General features: G+C 42.8%; 1 protein-coding gene and 1 long non-coding RNA gene across 5 annotated transcripts in view; one reads left to right on the top strand and one right to left on the bottom strand.

Moving 5' to 3' along the window:
• Cops3 (COP9 signalosome subunit 3) overlaps window positions 1-11,437 on the bottom strand; it is a 22,456-nt gene extending 11,019 nt beyond the window's left edge. The window contains exons 1-6 of one of the 4 annotated variants that reach the window (XM_076936728.1): window positions 11,270-11,437; window positions 8,676-8,805; window positions 5,365-5,477; window positions 5,220-5,269; window positions 2,572-2,664; window positions 510-689 (exon numbers count right to left, since the gene is read on the bottom strand). In XM_076936728.1, the coding sequence (XP_076792843.1) occupies window positions 510-689; window positions 2,572-2,664; window positions 5,220-5,269; window positions 5,365-5,477; window positions 8,676-8,805; window positions 11,270-11,324 (621 nt within the window). In that variant the 5' untranslated portion in view covers window positions 11,325-11,437. Of the gene's footprint in view, window positions 1-509; window positions 690-2,571; window positions 2,733-5,219; window positions 5,270-5,364; window positions 5,478-8,675; window positions 8,806-11,269 lie in introns of those variants that run through there. The other 3 variants (XM_034504490.2, XM_076936727.1, XM_034504492.2) reach the window with 3 other exon arrangements.
• Window positions 11,433-17,695, top strand: LOC143442792 (uncharacterized). The gene is made up of 3 exons (XR_013111283.1): window positions 11,433-12,745; window positions 12,828-13,183; window positions 14,089-17,695. It is a non-coding gene; the product is annotated as an uncharacterized LOC143442792 (long non-coding RNA).

Genomic DNA, 17,695 nt, shown 5'->3' with positions numbered 1-17,695 from the left:
TTTTTATTGCTCTTGAATATATTTTTAGAAGTAAAATTGCTAGGCCACGTGCTTAATATTGTAATTGCTTTTGTGTTTGGGATTGGTATTCAACCCAGGACCCTGAACAAGTAAGGTAAACACTCTTTCACTAAAGTGTACCCCCAGATCTTGAGGGTTTTTTTTTTGTCTTTTTTTTTTTTTTTTGGTTTTTCGAGACAGGGTTTCTCTGTGTAGTCCTGACTGTCCTGGAACTCACTCTGTAGACCAGGCTGGCCTCGAACTCAGAAATCCACCTGCCTCTGCCTCCCAAGTGCTGGGATTAAAGGCGTGCACCACCACTGCCCCGCTCAGATCTTGAGTTTTATCTTAACCGCCAAACTCTTTTCCAAAGTGACTCATTTTGCAAGCCTATGTGCAATTATGAGGGCTCTGCCTGTCTTTCAACCTTAGCTCTCCTAGTATGTATAACACTCGCTGTTTGGATCACACAAGTTCAGAACCAACCACAACTTCAGAAAACTCATTACCTGCTCATAAAAGTACAGTGCTCTTTCAAAGTTCTTCAGCCCCGTATAGATCATCCCTCCATAATAGTAGTAGCACAGGAAGTGTTTTGCATCATAGGCTCCATTCTCTTTACAGATATCCATCATATCCACATCAAGATATGGAAGGGCAGGCTTAAAGCACTTCGCTAGTAAACAAAGCTATAAAGAAATTTGTATTGAGTACATTTCACTATGGCAGGTTTTAGAAAAAATCTAGATCCCAAAATTTTAAGATAATACTGTTTTGATTCACAGATGATTAGTAACATAAATATTAACACATTATTCCATTTTCTTAACCATCTAGAATAAAAGAACATTTCCTGCTGGGCGTGGTCACTCACACCTATAATCCTTGACACTCAGGCAGCTGAAGCAGGGCTGCTGCAAATTCAAGACCAGCCTGGGCTTCGGATAAAAACTAACACTAAGGTAGAGCAAACCACAGATAAACTGAAATCAGAATTCCACGGACACAGTGCAGTACCCACCCAGCACTCACGAGTTTCTGAACAAGTAAACAAAACTGTCCGCTTTCAATTCACTGGCTCAGTGAAACAAAAACAGACAGTGTCCGTCAAGGCTTGGTGCCTATGCCCTTAGTCCCAGCAATGGGAGGCTGACTGACGCAGGTGATCTGAGTTCTAGGCCAGCTTCATTTTCAGAGCTTACACAAAGAGATCCTTCTCTTAGGGGAAAAAACAAAAGTACACAAACAAAAACTCAAAACAAGATTAAAAATTAGACCCAGATGGTGAGATCAAAAGTGAAGAACTTTTCAAAAAATTAACTCTCAAACTGAAACTTTCAGGTAAATATATAAAAAGTGTGCAAGTACAAAAAGCAAGCACACAAGGTAAGTGATGTATCAAAACCGAACAACACTGATGTCTGCAAACTCACCCAACAGCTCATTTTAAAAAATTAGGTATAATGGCAGTGATTGGGATGAAAAGTGAATTTAAAAAAATTAGATATAATTAGGCATTGCACTGTACACATGCCTTTAATCCCAGCACTTGGAAGCAGAGGCAGGCGGATCTCTGTGAGTTTGAGGCCAGATTGGTCTATCTACATGAGTTCCAGGACAGCTAAGGCTTATGTAGAGAGGCCCTATCTCAAAAAAACAAACAAACAAACAAACAAAAACCCAAAAAAACAACCAAATAAACAGTAACAATAATGAAGTAAAATAAAATTAAGCATATGCTATCGCTGTCATAAAAGCACTGTGAAAGATGAATAAGAAAATGGAACAGGTGTCAGAGGCAGTCCACACCTCGAAACATTTCAGTCTAGCTCCAGTGTGACCTACTCATATTACAGTATAAGGTGTAACATAACCCAGGTCAGACTCACCTCCAAGATGCACCAAATAGGAAAAGGTAAGACACATGAAAATTCACATAAATTTATTGGGATTTGTGGGCTTTTTTTTTTTTTTTTTTTTTTTTTTAAGAAAATGTACTCACGTACGCACGCGCTTGCATGTACAAAGTATCTGTAGAAGAAATGCACAAAAAGTACTAACATGGGTTTTCTCTGATGAGAACTGCCTCTGGCAACAGTAAGGGAGACATCATCATATAGCCCCACTTTTGGGGAGTCCTTCAGATTTTGAACTACTCAGCATAAGATAAATAAGTAAATAATGGTTGTTTTGTTTTGGGTTTTTCAAGTCAGGGTTTCTCTGTGTAGCCCTGGCTGTCCTGGAACTCACTCTGTAGACCAAGCTGGCCTCAAACTCAGAAATCAGCCTGCCTCTGCCTCCCAAGTGCTGGGATTAAAGGCACGTGCCACCACTGCTTGGCAGTAAATGTTTTAAGACATAAAAAGTTGCCTGTGTTTTTACTCTTAAGTTTCACAATTTATTTAACAGAAAATGACTTAAATTTAAAAAAAATGCTACAACCATTATAACGATCCTTTCGTAAGCCCCTCTACACCTCTACAGCACCACCTCCACTCATTATCTGCTTGGGCAAGCCCATGAACAGCCTCATATCTCTGAGCATGTGAATCACACACTTTGGCTTCGTACCTGGCAGAGATCAGCATGTACTGAGGTCAGCTGGTTTGTATTCATCTGCATCTTGTCTATGGCTTGCTTAAGGATGCCAATTCCTCGAAGGGGCTGTCAGAAATGACATCTCTTTCAGATAAGTTCTCAAAGTTGGCAGCACATTGGATCTTATGTTGTCACTTACAAATAAAAAACAACACTAATTGATAGGTTCCTTACAGAGCAGTAAGCTTTCCATATCATGTCAGGAAATGTCTGTGTCTATTCAGTCACAAAAGGGGTTAGTATGTTTCTTGGAATACTTAGATGATTTCAGTATCATACTTTAAACGAAAACCTTTCTTTTTTCTTTTACAATGATTATCACTAATAAACTGTATTGTTTTCTTGAGGCTAGAGAGATGGCTCAGCTGGTGAAGTACTTGCCATGTAAGTACCAGGATCTGAGTTCCATCTCCAGAACCCATGTACAAGCAGATATGGCAGTGTGCACCCAGCATTCCAGGACTGAAGAGCCAGAGATAGAGGGAGGATGTCTCTGGCTGCTGGCTAGCAGATCTAGACAACCAAAGACCTCTAGATTTGTCAGAGACTGTCTCAAAAACAAGGCAGAGAGTGAATGAAGAAGACACCCAATGTCAGCCTGTGACCTCCACATACATTGCACATGCACACACGTGCACACGTATGTATACAAAACTAGAGTACTTTCCTAATCATTAAACAAAGAGAATTTTTCTTCATCATTTACCACAAATTAGTGCTGTAGCTTAGAAGCTAAGCTTGTGGATGATGGTGCAGGTGGAGCATTAGCCCCAAAGAGTAAACAGCCTCTGAATAATAACCGCATTTCATAAGCAAACCGTTTCCTGCCCCCAATTATAAACAGTAGTACTCAGCCTCAAGTGAGGCCTAACTCTCTGAAGATCAGAAGATGAACCTATAAAATACCTACATAACCTTATCGATTTTTTTCTTTCTTTGGAGGGGATGGGTTTTGGAGATAAGAGTTTTTCTGTGTAGGCTTGACTGTCCTGGAACTCACTCTGTTTTCCATGTTGGCCTCCAACTTATAGAGATCCACATGCCTCTGCTTCCCAAGTGCTGGAATTAAAAGCATACACTACTACCACCACCGCCATTTGGCTAACAGCTCTTTCAATAAAGACGAGGCTGGTTGGTAATAGCTTTCCTCTCAATACTCAGGAAGAGACATAGTTGTATTTCCCATCCCAAGACAGGGTGTAATGGTTTGTATATACTCAGCCCAAAGAGTGGCACTATTAGAGGGAATGACCCTGTTGGAGTAGGTGTGTCACTGTGGAGGTGACTTTAATACCCTAGTCCTAGCTGCCTGGAAGTTCAGTATTCTGCTAGTAGTCTTCAGACAAAGGTGTAGAACTCTCAGCTCTGCCTGTATTATGCCTGTCTAGACACTGCCATGCTCCTGCTTTGATGATAATGGATTGAACCTCTAAACCTGTAAGCCAGCCCCAATTACACATTGTCCTTATAAGAGTTGCCTCGGTCATGGTGTCTGTTCACAACAGTAAAACCCTAAGATACAGGGTATCATGTAGCCCAGTTTAATCTTGAACTAAACATGTAGCTAAGGATGACCTTGAACTCATAAACCTCCTGCCTCTCTTTTCCAACTGCTGGGGTTACTCAGCTTTTTATTTTTTTTTTTTGAACACACACACACATACACACACACAAAACACAAAACATGGGTTCTGCCTGCATGTATGCCTATGCACTAGATGAGGGCCTCAGACAGTGCTTTTAACCACTGAACCATCTCTTCAGCCCCACAGCTTTTAACCAAATTATTTAGCATTCCTAAAGAATACCAAAGCTCCTTCTGCTTTTAGCCTCCTTCCTTTAACTTCTCAATCAAAAAGAAACACACAAACTATAATTTGTGCCAGCATCACCAAAGGCAAAGTCTAAACACCTTTCAAGGTGACAGAGAACCATCAATGTATCCACCTACACTCTGACGTCTGCTTTCTACAGAGAACATCAATCATCTTCCTGGCCACATCTGGCCAAACTGTGATTTTGTTGAGCATTATCTTAACATCCATTTCCAGATGTTGACCATCTTCACTGTGGTCTACACCAGAGTGTAGAAGGCACCCATTGAACTATTTAGGATGAGGAAAACATGTCTACAATTACTTTCCAACGGTGCCGTGAAACACTAACACTGGGAGAATTTAAGTCAAGAGCACCTAAGACATTGTTATGTGATTCTTTCATCGTTCTAGGTGAAATCATCATAATTAAAAGCTAAAAGAAAAAAAAAAAAAACAAAAAACAAAAAAAACAAAAACAAGAAATAGCATCATTATAACACAAAGGCACTAGTAGTTTTTTAGTTTTTTTTTCTTCTTCCAGTGCCGGCATGGAACCAAGTACTTCATACATGGCAAGCAGCTGCTCTCCTACTGAGCCATACCTCCAGCCCAGACTTGCAGTTTCAAAATAACCAGCACTACCAGTCACCTCCTGGGGGCCTCACATGTAGCCAACAGCTGCTCTCAAGGAAGCACACATATGTAAGTATTGGGATGCTGAGTACTGACCCTAGCCTTTTCTAGACTAGTTTGTGAGTCAAACACACATTGTAACAAAACTGGAATAACTTGAATATTTCTTACCTGTTTTCTTTCCACAAGTGCGTTTGTTAGTTGATGGCAAAGCCCAGCAACTAGATGCAACAAGAACAAAAACAATAAAATATTGAAAATATAAACACTGCAAAGAAAAATACATTCAGGAAAAGAAGAGATATTATTAGCTTACATGTATCTGTTGCGTATCGAATGTGCTCGCCATTACAAGTACTAATGAAAAGCTGAACCTGTGAGAACAGTGTCTCAAAGTCAGGAACACTGGGCATCGAAAACTTCACAAACCTAGAATGGGGAGAAAAAGAGTCAATAATCTTGCATCTCATACAGTAAAGAATAAAAACAGCTCAAGTTTCACATCCATCTGGGCTCCGAAATTAACTGCCACAGGGCTGGAGAGATGGCTCAGTGGTTAAAAGCACTTGTTGCTCTTGAAACAGACCTGGGTCCAATTCCTAGCACCTACATGATGGCTTATAACTGTAACTTCATTTTTAGGGAGATCTGATACAATCTTTTGATCTCTGCAAGAACCAAGTAAACATGTGGTACACATACATACATACAGCCAAAACATTCATACACAATAAAAATTATCTTTTTAAAAAATTAAGTATCAGAGTCCACTAAGTTTTCCTGGACTGTTTTCTCCCCCCCCCACCCCCACCCTCTTTACAGTACAAAACAAAGATATAGAGGTTAAGGAAAATATACTTAAAAGAGGACAATAATCATAATAAAAAAAATTTTTTTTTTGAGACAGAGTCTCTTTACATAGCCATGTGTGTTCTAGAACTCACTTATGTAGACCAGGCTAGCCAGGAACTCACAAACGCCCTGCCTGCCTCTACCTCCCAAGTGCGTGGATTAAAGGTGTGCGCCAGCATGCTCAGCTTCTTCCTCTTCTTTTAACCCCAGTGTGGTCAGGACATTTATTCAGTTAAGAATCAGGTGCTTTAGGGCTGGTGAAGTGCTCACCAGATAAAGGCATCTACAGCCAAGCTGGACAACCTGAGTTTGGTCCTCAAGAGTAACATATTGGAAGGAAACCAACTCTAGCAAGCAAGTTGTCCTCTAACCTCTATACACGTGGGACATGTGTGCATCTCCATATAAAAAAAACAAACATTTTTTAAAAGAAGAATCTGTTGCTTTTCCTGTTTGGGGTAGAATGCACTCAAATATGGCAAAGAGAGTGGGGGTGTAGTGGGAGGCTAAGGCAGCAGCTTAGGGTCAAGATGCTGTGGCTAGCTGGATTTCTACTTGGAATACTGAAAGAACCAGCTGACAGACAAAACAAGAGAGGAGTAGCTAGAACAGGGAACACAGATGACCCATCCTGACTCAAGGGCAGACAGTGCCATCAGCTGCCATGGGACACTTTCAGGAGGGCTTGCAGAGAGTCTCAGGAGAGAAAGCTGCCACCACTACAACACTGCATTAAACAAATGTTGTGGTTTTTTTAAATAGTAACTACTGAAATTAGTTAAAAACATAAAATGATGCTTCTCCATCTTTTAGTTCATCTATACCAGCAGTTCCCAACTAGTGGTGTCTACCCTTTGGCAAACCTCTGTCTCCAAAAATATTATGGTTCATAACAGTAGCAAAATTATACTTGCAAAGTAGCAAGGAAAATAACTTTATGGTTGGGGTCACAACAGGAGGCCCTGTATTAAAGGTCACAGCATCAGGAAGGTTGAGGGCTGCTGGATTACACAGCAGTGTACTTAACAATGTCACTACTTAACAATGTCACTTTTTACTTTGTAATTACAAAGATGTGCCAGAAACAATTTCACAACAGTCAACAAGCATTGTGATTTCTATTTTAAAAAGCAGCAGTACAGGGCTCCACATTCTGTAAGTGAAAGATCATGGACTGAAACGAGGCTTTAGACACATGCTCCAGGTTCTTTGCATGCAATATTCGCACATGACTAATATACAATGGTGAGACACTATAGAGTATCAAATGTTTTCATGGCTGCAGGCATTAGCACTAGGGAGGCTAAGGCAGTAAGATGGTGAGTCCAGGACTGGTCTGTATTGAATGCTGAAATCCTGTCTCAGAGGAAAAAAAGAAGAAAAGAAAAGCTTTCTGAGCTGAGGAGCTGGCTCAGAGGGTGAGGGTGCTTATGGCCAGGTTGACGACTTGAGGTTGATCCGGGAAACCCACATGGTAGGAAAGAACCAATTCTCACAAGTTGTCTCTGACCTCTGCATGTGGATGTAGACACACACAAATAAATACTTGTAAAAAGTATGTGACATGTATGTGTGTGTAAGTATATGTGTATATAAAATACACAAATTATCTGCTCTTTCATATCAGTAAGAAAAAAATACACCTTTGTCTCAAAATTCCTAATTTGACTAGGGCCAGAGGTTTATTATTTTAAATGCCATGACAACATCCCCATTTATATGTTCTACATGTACTACAGCAAAACAAATTCTGTTCACACATTGTTACAAAGAACTGGAGTTACAACAGATTTGGAAATCTGCACCAGGCTGTCAGATACATCACTAACTGTAGACCACTGTACCCTACTCTATAATATTACATATCTGCTTTCAAAGTTAGAAAACATGGCCAAGCTTCTGAATCACATGAACATAATATTGAGATAAATGCAAATTATAATGCCTAGCTGTTTTTTAAAAAGAAATTTCCAAGGAGCAAGATGGCTCAGAGATTAACACTGCTGTTCTTGCAAAGGACCTTAGTTCAGTTCCCAGTACCCACATCAGGTGGCTCACAGCTGCCTGTAACTTCAGCTCCTCTTCTGTCCTCTAAGGGCACCCCACGACACAAACATATAAATTTAAAAAAAAATCTTAAACCAGCCTGGTTCAGGACAGCCAGGGCTGTACAGAGAAATCCTGTCTTAAAAAAAAAAAACCAATAAAAAATTAAAAAAATTCAAATTTGTACATACATACATACAATGAATCAAAATGATATTAGAAGCTGGATCATTCATTCTGCAGTTAAGAGAACTTGTTCCTCTTGCAGAGAGCCTGGGTTAGGACCCAGTACCCACATGGTGGCTCATAACTACCCATAACTCCAGTTTCAGGGGAATCCAAAACCCTCTTCTGACTTTTGTGCACACCAGAAATGTATGTAGTATACATGGATACATGCAAGCAAAATAGTCATTCACTTAAAATTAATAAATCTTTCAAAAAAAATTATAAAACTGGTGTCAGATGTAGTGGTGCACACCTTTAATCCCAGCACTCAGAGACAAAGACAGGTGGATCTCTTTAGTTTGAGGTCAACATGGTCTTCTCAGTGAGTTCTAGGACAGCCAGGGCTATAGAAAGATCCTGTCTCCAAACAGATAAAAGGCATGGAACTGAACAAAATATAATAATAATAAGCAACAATTTGTTGGAACACATGCACACACACTAGAAAACACTGACTGTAACAAGCACAAACCTATACAAGAAAAAAAAAATGCCCCTTACAGAACAGCAAGGACACCCAAAGAGTGTTCTTGAACATCTAAAGCCCCAAGCACAGTGTCCAAGTGGGACAAGTTCTTCGCAAGGAGTTCTCCACTCTTGTTGATGAGCTCACAAAGCTGAGTCATTTGCCCTGCAAAACAGAACACTCAAATTCAGTTAGGGTACAACCAAATTAAGAACTCTAATCAGACTTCCTTCTCAAATACTTAGATGATTTGTTATGTCTTCCTCTAAGACTAGGATGGGAACAAACAACTTGTCCCTGCCTCAACACTAGTCAGAGGAAACACTATACCTCCCAATTCCCTCTGGTGTCCAGAAAGCGTCTGCAGTTCCCAAAGCCAGAAGTTTACATATCACTGTCACTGTCTTTGTCAGAACCAAACAGGACTTAAGTTATGCTGCAAGCTCCTCAGCTCCACTCCTTTCCCTTTCGTGTCTTAATTCAGAACACTATCAGTTCTTGTACGGACTGCTTGATATATCTTCTAAATGGTATATATGTATGCCATTACTCCAAATTCTACTTCATAGTATGCAAACTCAATCAAATTACACCAAAGGCTTTAAGAAATCCAAACACTCCAGCTCAGTTTCCAGAGCCAACTTAATAACTGGTTTCTACTGACTCACCTCCTGGTCACTCATCAACTTAGGCCTTCTCTCTGCCCTCACCATACTCCATTCCCAATGACTCACTATCCACCTCCTCTGTGCCCTCAATGTACTAAAAGGGACTATGGTGACCAGGTAATTCAAAGTAAATGCACATGTAAGGGTCTACTGAGCAGCTAAGAAATAGCTCCTTGGATTAATCTCCAAACTGTAAAAAAACAAAAAAACAAAAGTTCCATCTAATGGCATCATAGTGTGGCTAGGAGGCAAAGGCAGGTGGGTCTCTGTAAATACCCCACCAGACAGGATTACAGAGTGACACCCTAGCTCCAATGCAAGCAAAAACACGAGTGCATGTTTACAGACAGTATGTCTACAAAACCAAATAGAAGCCGCCTCCATCCAGATTCTATACTCCAGCTATCCTCACTCTTTTCTCAGAAGCAGCACAGTATCACCAATGAACGTCTTAAGGGTCCTTCTAAAGGCAGTCCACATGTATAGGAATGCTCGCCCATGTATGTATGCAGTCTTTCTATCTATTCACATAGATGGCACTGTGCTGTGTACACTGTTAACCATCTTCCTGCTATTTAATGATGACCCCAGATTCCTTTTCAGTTCACAAAAAATATATCCACTTTTCTTTCCACAGCTGCATAGGAATCCATTTGTATGGCTGTGCTATAATTAACTTTATTGTAATTTTAATTTTGTGTCTGTATCTGTATGTGGGTATGTGCATGGAAGTGAAGATGCCCAAGGAGACTGAAGAGGATGTTGGGTTTGGGATTCTTTGAAGCTGTGGTATAAGATGTTGGGTGTCCACTAACAATGCTAGGAACTGAACTCAGGTCCTTTAAAAGAGTAGTATACGCTGAGAGCTGCTCTCCAAGCCCATTTCATTAACTTATTTAGAGAAAAGGATCTCATTGTGTAGTGCTGGCCGGCCTTGAACTCAAGGGATCCACCTACCTCTGCCTCCAAGTTATGGGATTAAAGGAGTGCACTCCCATACTCTTATCTAATTCTACTTCCATGGTATGGATGAATGATTTATTTAAGAAAAAAAAATCACTCAGAGGTATGTAACTGGCCTGTGAGCTTAAGTCTATCACTGATAAGGAAAACGAGAATTACTATTTATTTTGCACGGTTTCATCATTTAAACCTTACAGCAGTTAGGTGGACAACTCCCAGGACACACCACATACCTCTCCTTTTTTTTTACAAATGAAGAAATGAGCCTAACCTCAAGGAATTTCCAGATATCAAAAGCATTTTTACATGCTTTCTCCACTCAACTCCCTTAACTCTATTAAGGAGCGATCACATTCTTCTGGCTCAAGATTACGTGTGTTCAAGTGAAGAGATGAATGGACCAGATGGTATGTAAATTAAGGAGGGAATAAAGTAACAACTGTACGCCCTACAAATGGAGTCTGACTACTGAAAGCTCCCTTGGAGCTTGGTACGACCAAAATAGGGGCGGAGGATTCAGAGCGTGCGCTGCTGGCTAGCCAAGACTCAAGCCTTCCAGCCAAGGAGCCTAGAAAAGACTCCCCTCCAGCCGCTAGAGAGGCCTGGTCAGGGGGTGGCCCGTCAGGACGGATAGGACACTACACCAACCACCGACAACCAGGGATGGCCAAGGGACCAATGGGCGCTCCAGAATGCCCCTAGCGGAAGTCACGCCCCCAAACTGTCAAGCGGCGCACCGTGGCTGGGGCCCGAAAGGGGGTGGGGGACAGGAGGTGGGGAAGGGGGAGGGGAAGGAAAAGTCTCCAGGGCCCGAGACAGGGGAAGGCCAAGGTAGGGACTACGGCGCCCGAGTGCACGAGCAGTGCTCCTCACGGCCGAGCGCTCCACCCTAAGTACCAAGGCCTGTACAGGTCCAGGAGAGGCTAGAGCTAAGGGCGGTCCTAACATCCGCACCGGCGCCAGGGCATACCGGCCCAGCCCTGCGGCCCAGGCCTCACCTTGAGCTGAGAGCTGACGGACACTGTTCACGAACTGCTCCAGAGCAGACGCCATGTTTCCCCGCTGGTGGCCCAAGCAACAGAGGTAGCTCGCGCGGGAAAAGGCGGCCGCTCTAGGAGGAGGGGCCCGGCGACCCACTAAGGCCTGGAGGGAGGTTGTGTCACTTCCGCCGACCAAGCGCCGCGAGATCTTACCTGGCCGAGGCCCCTCCTGTCTCCATGGAAACAGTTCCGCTAATCGCCGGAAGTTAGTTCCCTTCGTCTTTCCGTGTAGTGACCTCGTGAAATCTCGGCTCATGTTAAATGGAAATAATGAAGAAAGGAAGGAATAGTACTTAAGCACAAAATTTCTGGGTCCAGTTTTGCTTAGAATGACTGAACTTTTTTTAACCTAGATACATACTGCCGACACGGCTCCATTGCCACTTCGGAAAGGTACATGTCAAAGGAGAACCGTACCTTTTTCCAGAGGCAAGGGAAATGACTCCTTTTGGAGGGTGGGGAACTCATTTCATAAGTTCCTAAGGAATAGTGCCTTTCATCTAATCACCAGAAACCCTTCTGTATTTGAGGTTGTGCTCATTTCTGGACATACACAATGCCTGAGACCTAACAGCTTAATGCTGACAAGTTTCCCAAACCAAATCAAACGTATAACATTAGGAAGGTTTTGAATTTTTCTAAAGCTGAAAATTAAACTCCAAGCAATTCCCCGGGTTTCCAGCCTCTCCAGGTCTAGACTGAGACATTGGTTTTTCTCATTCCATCTTTGATTTCTTATATGACTCTTCATCTTCTATCTGTAAGTAACAGTTAAACTCAGGTTAAACTTTCTACAAACTTCTCCCTCTGAAGAAAGTACGGAATCTAAGCTGATAGCACCGCACACTTTATGTTCCTGCTTGGCTAGCAACTAATTTTCTTTCCTAGGGTTTAGCAAGGGGGGGGGCGGTGAGGTTACTTTGTATCACTTCATAAAACCAATGAAAGTCCTTATGAAATGAGGCTTGAGGGTGAGTCTGTGACTTTTGAAACGCAACAGGGATCCAGAGTGTGTTAGCGTTACAGCTCCCAGCTCCGAGGGGCAAGTTTTCCCTAATACAACTGTTGCAGTTCTGAGGAGGAAATCCCAATGCGTGTGTCACAGCTCGGGAAAGGCTTCTCCAAAGGAAGTATGGAAGCATTACACTCTGAGGGGAGAGGTTTCCCTTTTGTAAGTGTTGCAGCTGAAGGGAAAGTTATCCTGGCAGTCTGGAGGCAAGGAATGCCACATAGTCACATGGCACAACAAACCTCACTGGAGATTTACTGGGAGAGACACACGAGTGCTTGCTGACTCTGCTCCTAGGAGAAGCAGCAGGGAACTGGTGAGGAGACAAGCTCATACAGAGTTTCTTTGGGAAGTTTTCCAGGATGAGGATTGGTGAGATTTCAAGCCACACTCAAAGACTGGTGAGATTTTGTGCTCAGGGATTGGTAAGTTTTGGAGCTGAGGAATCGGTGGGGTTTGGTAGGTTTTCAAGTCTGGAAGTAGACTTGTGTCTTTTACCTTACACAGGTTCTTAGTTATACCCCAAATCAATTTTGTGGCCATTCTTCCATGTCAAGTCTTCTGGATGGAGTGACAAAACTTTTCCTGGGAGATGCTGTACACACGTGTACTTACCCTCGATGAGGATTCCACAACAGACCAAAGGAGTGGACACCACCAAAGTCTAACTTGGTTGAACCAATAAGCTTTACTGGGGTTGTTTATAACAGTATGATCGAGGGGTTACTTACAGGAGCAGAAATGACCCAAAGACAGCCACCCCAGTATGGATGACAGCTCACAAAAGCTGGGACCAGGAACACACTGCACAGCCTGAAGGCAGCTCAGCAGGCTGGAGAGAACATCCTTTCTTGCTGACTCTGGTTTGTATGTTTGTTTGTTTGTTTGTTTTTATAAGCCTCTTCTAGGCTGCCAGGCTGGTTTGTTCTCAGAGTTGTCTTTTCAGCTTGGCTTCTCTGAGACTCTCAGTCAAGTCTTTATTGCTTGCTCAGCAAGAGAGGAGCCTAGTGATTCTGCTTAGTTTCAGGGACTTCCTGAAGCTATTTTGAGTTGTTAGCCTTACTGTTTAAGCAGCTCCCTTGTATGATGGAATGTCTCACTCTTGGAGGAAACTGTCACACAACAAGGATACTTAACATGATTATAGGTTCCAGGTTTACAGTTGGAAATAGCACTACCCTCTGGAGGAGTGCTGTTTTATCTTCATCCTTCCAGGTGGTCAATGAACCACAGCTCCAATAGGGGCAGAAACACCAGTCCTGGCATATCTAGACATAACTAGAACTCTTCACTCATGTACTTACCATTAAACCTAGACTCTTGTTCCCAATATAGACCCACATACGGTTTCCTTTAAGTTGACTGGGCATTACCTATGGCATCACACATGTCACAGCATAAGGATATTGGCTCTTTGGGGTCAAGAACTTGGATTCGGTTAGTCTGGTTACACTGGACCATTTCCAGACTTTTATCTACTTCTCAATGGGGGGAACACTGTGAGTTGAAACAAGTATATTGATCTCCTAGTTGGCAGATGGAACAGGTAGTCCTATTATGTCTGCAGGCCCCTAAGACTTTTTCTTGGCAAGTGAAACGGGTGTGATAAAGTAAGGTTTTTGTGATGGCCTGGTCATGTGGAGTGGTGCAGATTGCATGAGATAGACTTAAGTCTAGAAACAAGGCCCAGATGGGTAGCAACCAGTAGCAACAAGTTATGCCCACAAGAGGGAAAAGAACACTAACAAGTCATTTGCCATATTTCTAGTTGACAAGAGCAGTCTCTGCCAACCCTATGGCAAAGATGAGAGCAAGGGTCACAGCAACAGATCGTGGACAAGAGATGACAAGAGAACTGATATGGGAAACAGTGTCTTCGTGCCACCAGATGGCTCTCTTCAAGCTGCTGTCACACACGTGACTGAAGTGAGCTGCAGTCCTCTGTGGTATCTGGCACACAGCTGTCTTCCTCCAGATGACCAGCCTGTGTGGTGTGATGAGCAGTCCGTGCATTCTCAGTCTCCAGAAGCTGGTTTCCTTCTGCTGTGTTAGGGGACTACCTTTGCTCACTACCAAGTGAGACCCTCCAAAGGGACTTTAGGGCTGGACATCCCAGCCTTTTACCCATATAGCATCTCCATCTGTAGTCAAGCTGGCAGGCAACCACTTCTTAATTGGATGGTATATAGTAGTCAGGGATGAGCCAAGAGCCTGTGTTTGCTGTCTCACAGTAATGTTGCCCAGCCCCTGTATACTCTGATAAGGGGAGGCAGGAGTCCATAAAGGATAAGGGGAGAACCCTATATGTCTAGTAGTGCTAGATTGGCAACAGCTGGTCCCAGACTGGGGGACACTCAGTGAAGTCCACAACTCTATTTTCAAATGGGGCTCCTCCAACACTCTGTACCCTAGAAGAGACATTAGGTCCCCAACTCAGATTATTTTGGATACATATTTCACATTGTATATCACCTGGGCTATGCTGGAGAGTCAAAGGATGGACAAATGTTAGCTCAATGGGTCTTTAAGAGCTTCCCAGATAAGGTGGGTCTTCTGGTGCAACTGTCTGACAGCACCTGAGATTATGGCCTCAGGAATTAGCTATTTTCAAATCCCCACCATCCACCTGGGAGACAGATCCCACTTTCAGTCTTATACCGAGTGTTCATGATGTGAGTTGCTAGGCTCCCATTCTGCCAATGGCCTAAATCAGTGCACAGGGCACCGCTCTAGTTCCTATTGTTCCCTTGAAGGCTGCAAGCTTCACTTCTCAGTCTTCTTTAGTTTCCTCCCTTGATGTCCTCCAAAGCATACAACTGTCACCTAAAAGTTCTAGGATTTCTTATGTTAGCTTTGGCTTTGTTTGTTTGAGACAAGGTCTCACAATATTGCTCAGGCTTTCCTGGAACTCACTATGTAGACTGGACAGACCTGGAACTCACAGAAACCTGCCTGCCTCTGCCTCTGAGTGCCTGGATTAAAGGTGTGCACTACCACTCCGGCATGAGTTTAAGGATTTCTTTGCCATGGTTTATATCTTTTCTTTCTGAGTTGATTAGGCACTTTTTGTTCTATAAGGCTCATGTATGTGGAGGGTGGAAAGCATATTTAAGAGTCCATGTGTATATTGATATACACCACAGCTGTAGTAGCAGGGCCCAGGTCAGTAAGAAGTTCTGCCTTTGGCAGAGATATCAACTCAATGATGAAAATCAAGTTGACCACGGAGTACCCCAAAAGATACCCCTTCTCTTTCACAAAACTGCCACCATTGGTAAAATTCTCAGCATCCAGGATCTAATTGGTTAGAGAATACCTCACCCACAACTGATGCAGTCATGGTCTTGATGGCCTAGACCAACAAATACTGGGGTCTTGAGGTTTGAGGTCCATAGTACTTCTAGGTGAATGTGCAGGTTCTCACACATTTCCTGGTAGCTGATCATCCAGGCATTAGCTAGGCAGGATTGTCCCTTGTATGTCATTGTCAGCACTGTGAGTATGGGGCTAAGAGAATTAATTATTTTCCCATAATCAATCTGCCAGTCTTTGACACTATGATGGCAATGGCAGTGAGTGCCCAGAGCAAGGCGACCAGCCTTGCACAACAGAGTTAAGCTGCTTGGAAAGGTCTGCCATTGAGCAATGCCATGACAGCAACACTTGGGTCAGGACCCCTACCCTAACGCCAGCTTTGACAAGATGAGAAATTAGGTATTCAGATTCTACAAAAACCTGTGGCCCCAAGGAACTCCCAAACCTAGCATTACATAGATGAACCTGGGATAATCAGACAGCCTGCTTTCTCTCTGGGATACATGAAAACCAAGGCACTTGACTTATTCTTGGCAGACTTGTGCCTTTTTTTTTTCTTTTTTTCTTTTTTCTTTCTCATGTAGCTGCCTCCCACAGGAGGGTAAAGAGCAATTGTATTAATTACCAATAACCTTCCTGCACCCATCTGAATGCAGTATTCAGCCATGTTGGTCTGCTTCTAAATAAGAGGCTAACTCAGAGCCAAAATGGTTCAAAAATTTTTGAGTCTTTGAGGCAATCTAGTCCATGTTAACTGGCCCGTCACCAGTTTCAGGATTCTTCAGGAAGGTGAAGATTGGTTGGCTCTGAGGGGCTGGGAGGATACAGAAAAGGATACATACATATACATATATATTTAAATTTTAAAAACTTATATACACTAGTGTTTTGCCTGCATATCTGTGTGAGAGTTAAATCTACTGGAGCCTGAGTTACAGACAGTTATGAGCTGCCACATGAGTGCTGGGAATTGAACCCTGGTCTTCTGGAAGAGCAGGTAATGCTCTTAACCATCGCTCCAGTCCTGAGAATGGCAATCTTAAGGTCCAGACATGTGATGAACGCAATCTTCGGCAGGGATGAGACCTAGGACAGGGTAGAAGTTACAGACAACTGGGTGTAGGGTAGCAGGTGGCCTTGTTTACTGCTTATATGTCCTGACCTGGCCAACAATCATCTGTTTCTGTTTATAGCCAGGCAGGAGAGTTGTGTTCCAGGATGACTGGCAGGGTCAGAAAAGTCATGATTACAGCAAAATTCCTAAGACCCAAGCAAGCTTGGTGTTTCAGAAAAGAACAAATTCTGTTAGAATATAGTACACGAGAGAAGCCTTGCTCCTCTGTAGCACGTGTAATAATCTATTAGACTTGTACAGCTGTTAAGCAAAGCATTTGGTAATGTGTGCAGGTTCACTGTGTGACTTGAAAGGGCAAGCAGGTAATCCTAGAGGAGGCAGGAGCAGTATGATGCCGGTGGGAACTGCCCCCAAGCCCTACTTCTCTTCAGAAGTGTGTCTGGAATACCGGACTTGGCACTTACAGACCACATTTGTAAGGCCAATAAGAGTCCTGGCTCCTGAGAGCAGATTTCTGCTCACAAAGTACTCTTGGCCCCCAAACCAAGTCAGGGTTGGGGTTTATAAGGTCAAACCCCACAATTAACATTGTACCAGAGGCGGGGGGCGGGGGGGAGAGGTATCAAAATTTTAAAGGTTTCAGGTCAACTGATTAAAAGCAATTTATTTTATGTTGTAAAACAACAGATATCTATTTCTGGAAGCTACAGGTGTAGCAGCAAGAGAGTTGTCTGCACAGAGAATGTGCTTGGCAAGGTGTTGGGGAGTGGTTGGGTGAGCTAAAACTAGGACAAAATGGAGTTACTTTGGGCAGTACAATATAAGATGCTGAAGTATTTGAATGTGAGAGATGCACATCCTCCCTCAAACTTCCCTAGTTACATTTAATAACAATACAATGTAATTGCTGTCAATTGTTGTTATGCTGTATGGCATAAGGGGAAAGTATACTTGTGTCCACTACAAATGAAAAGTTTGTCTATTA

The sequence above is a fragment of the Arvicanthis niloticus genome, chromosome 6 (genome assembly GCF_011762505.2).
Source record: "Arvicanthis niloticus isolate mArvNil1 chromosome 6, mArvNil1.pat.X, whole genome shotgun sequence".
In the NCBI taxonomy this organism is placed as follows: domain Eukaryota; kingdom Metazoa; phylum Chordata; class Mammalia; order Rodentia; family Muridae; genus Arvicanthis; species Arvicanthis niloticus.
This window is presented reverse-complemented; position numbering and strand designations above follow the sequence as displayed.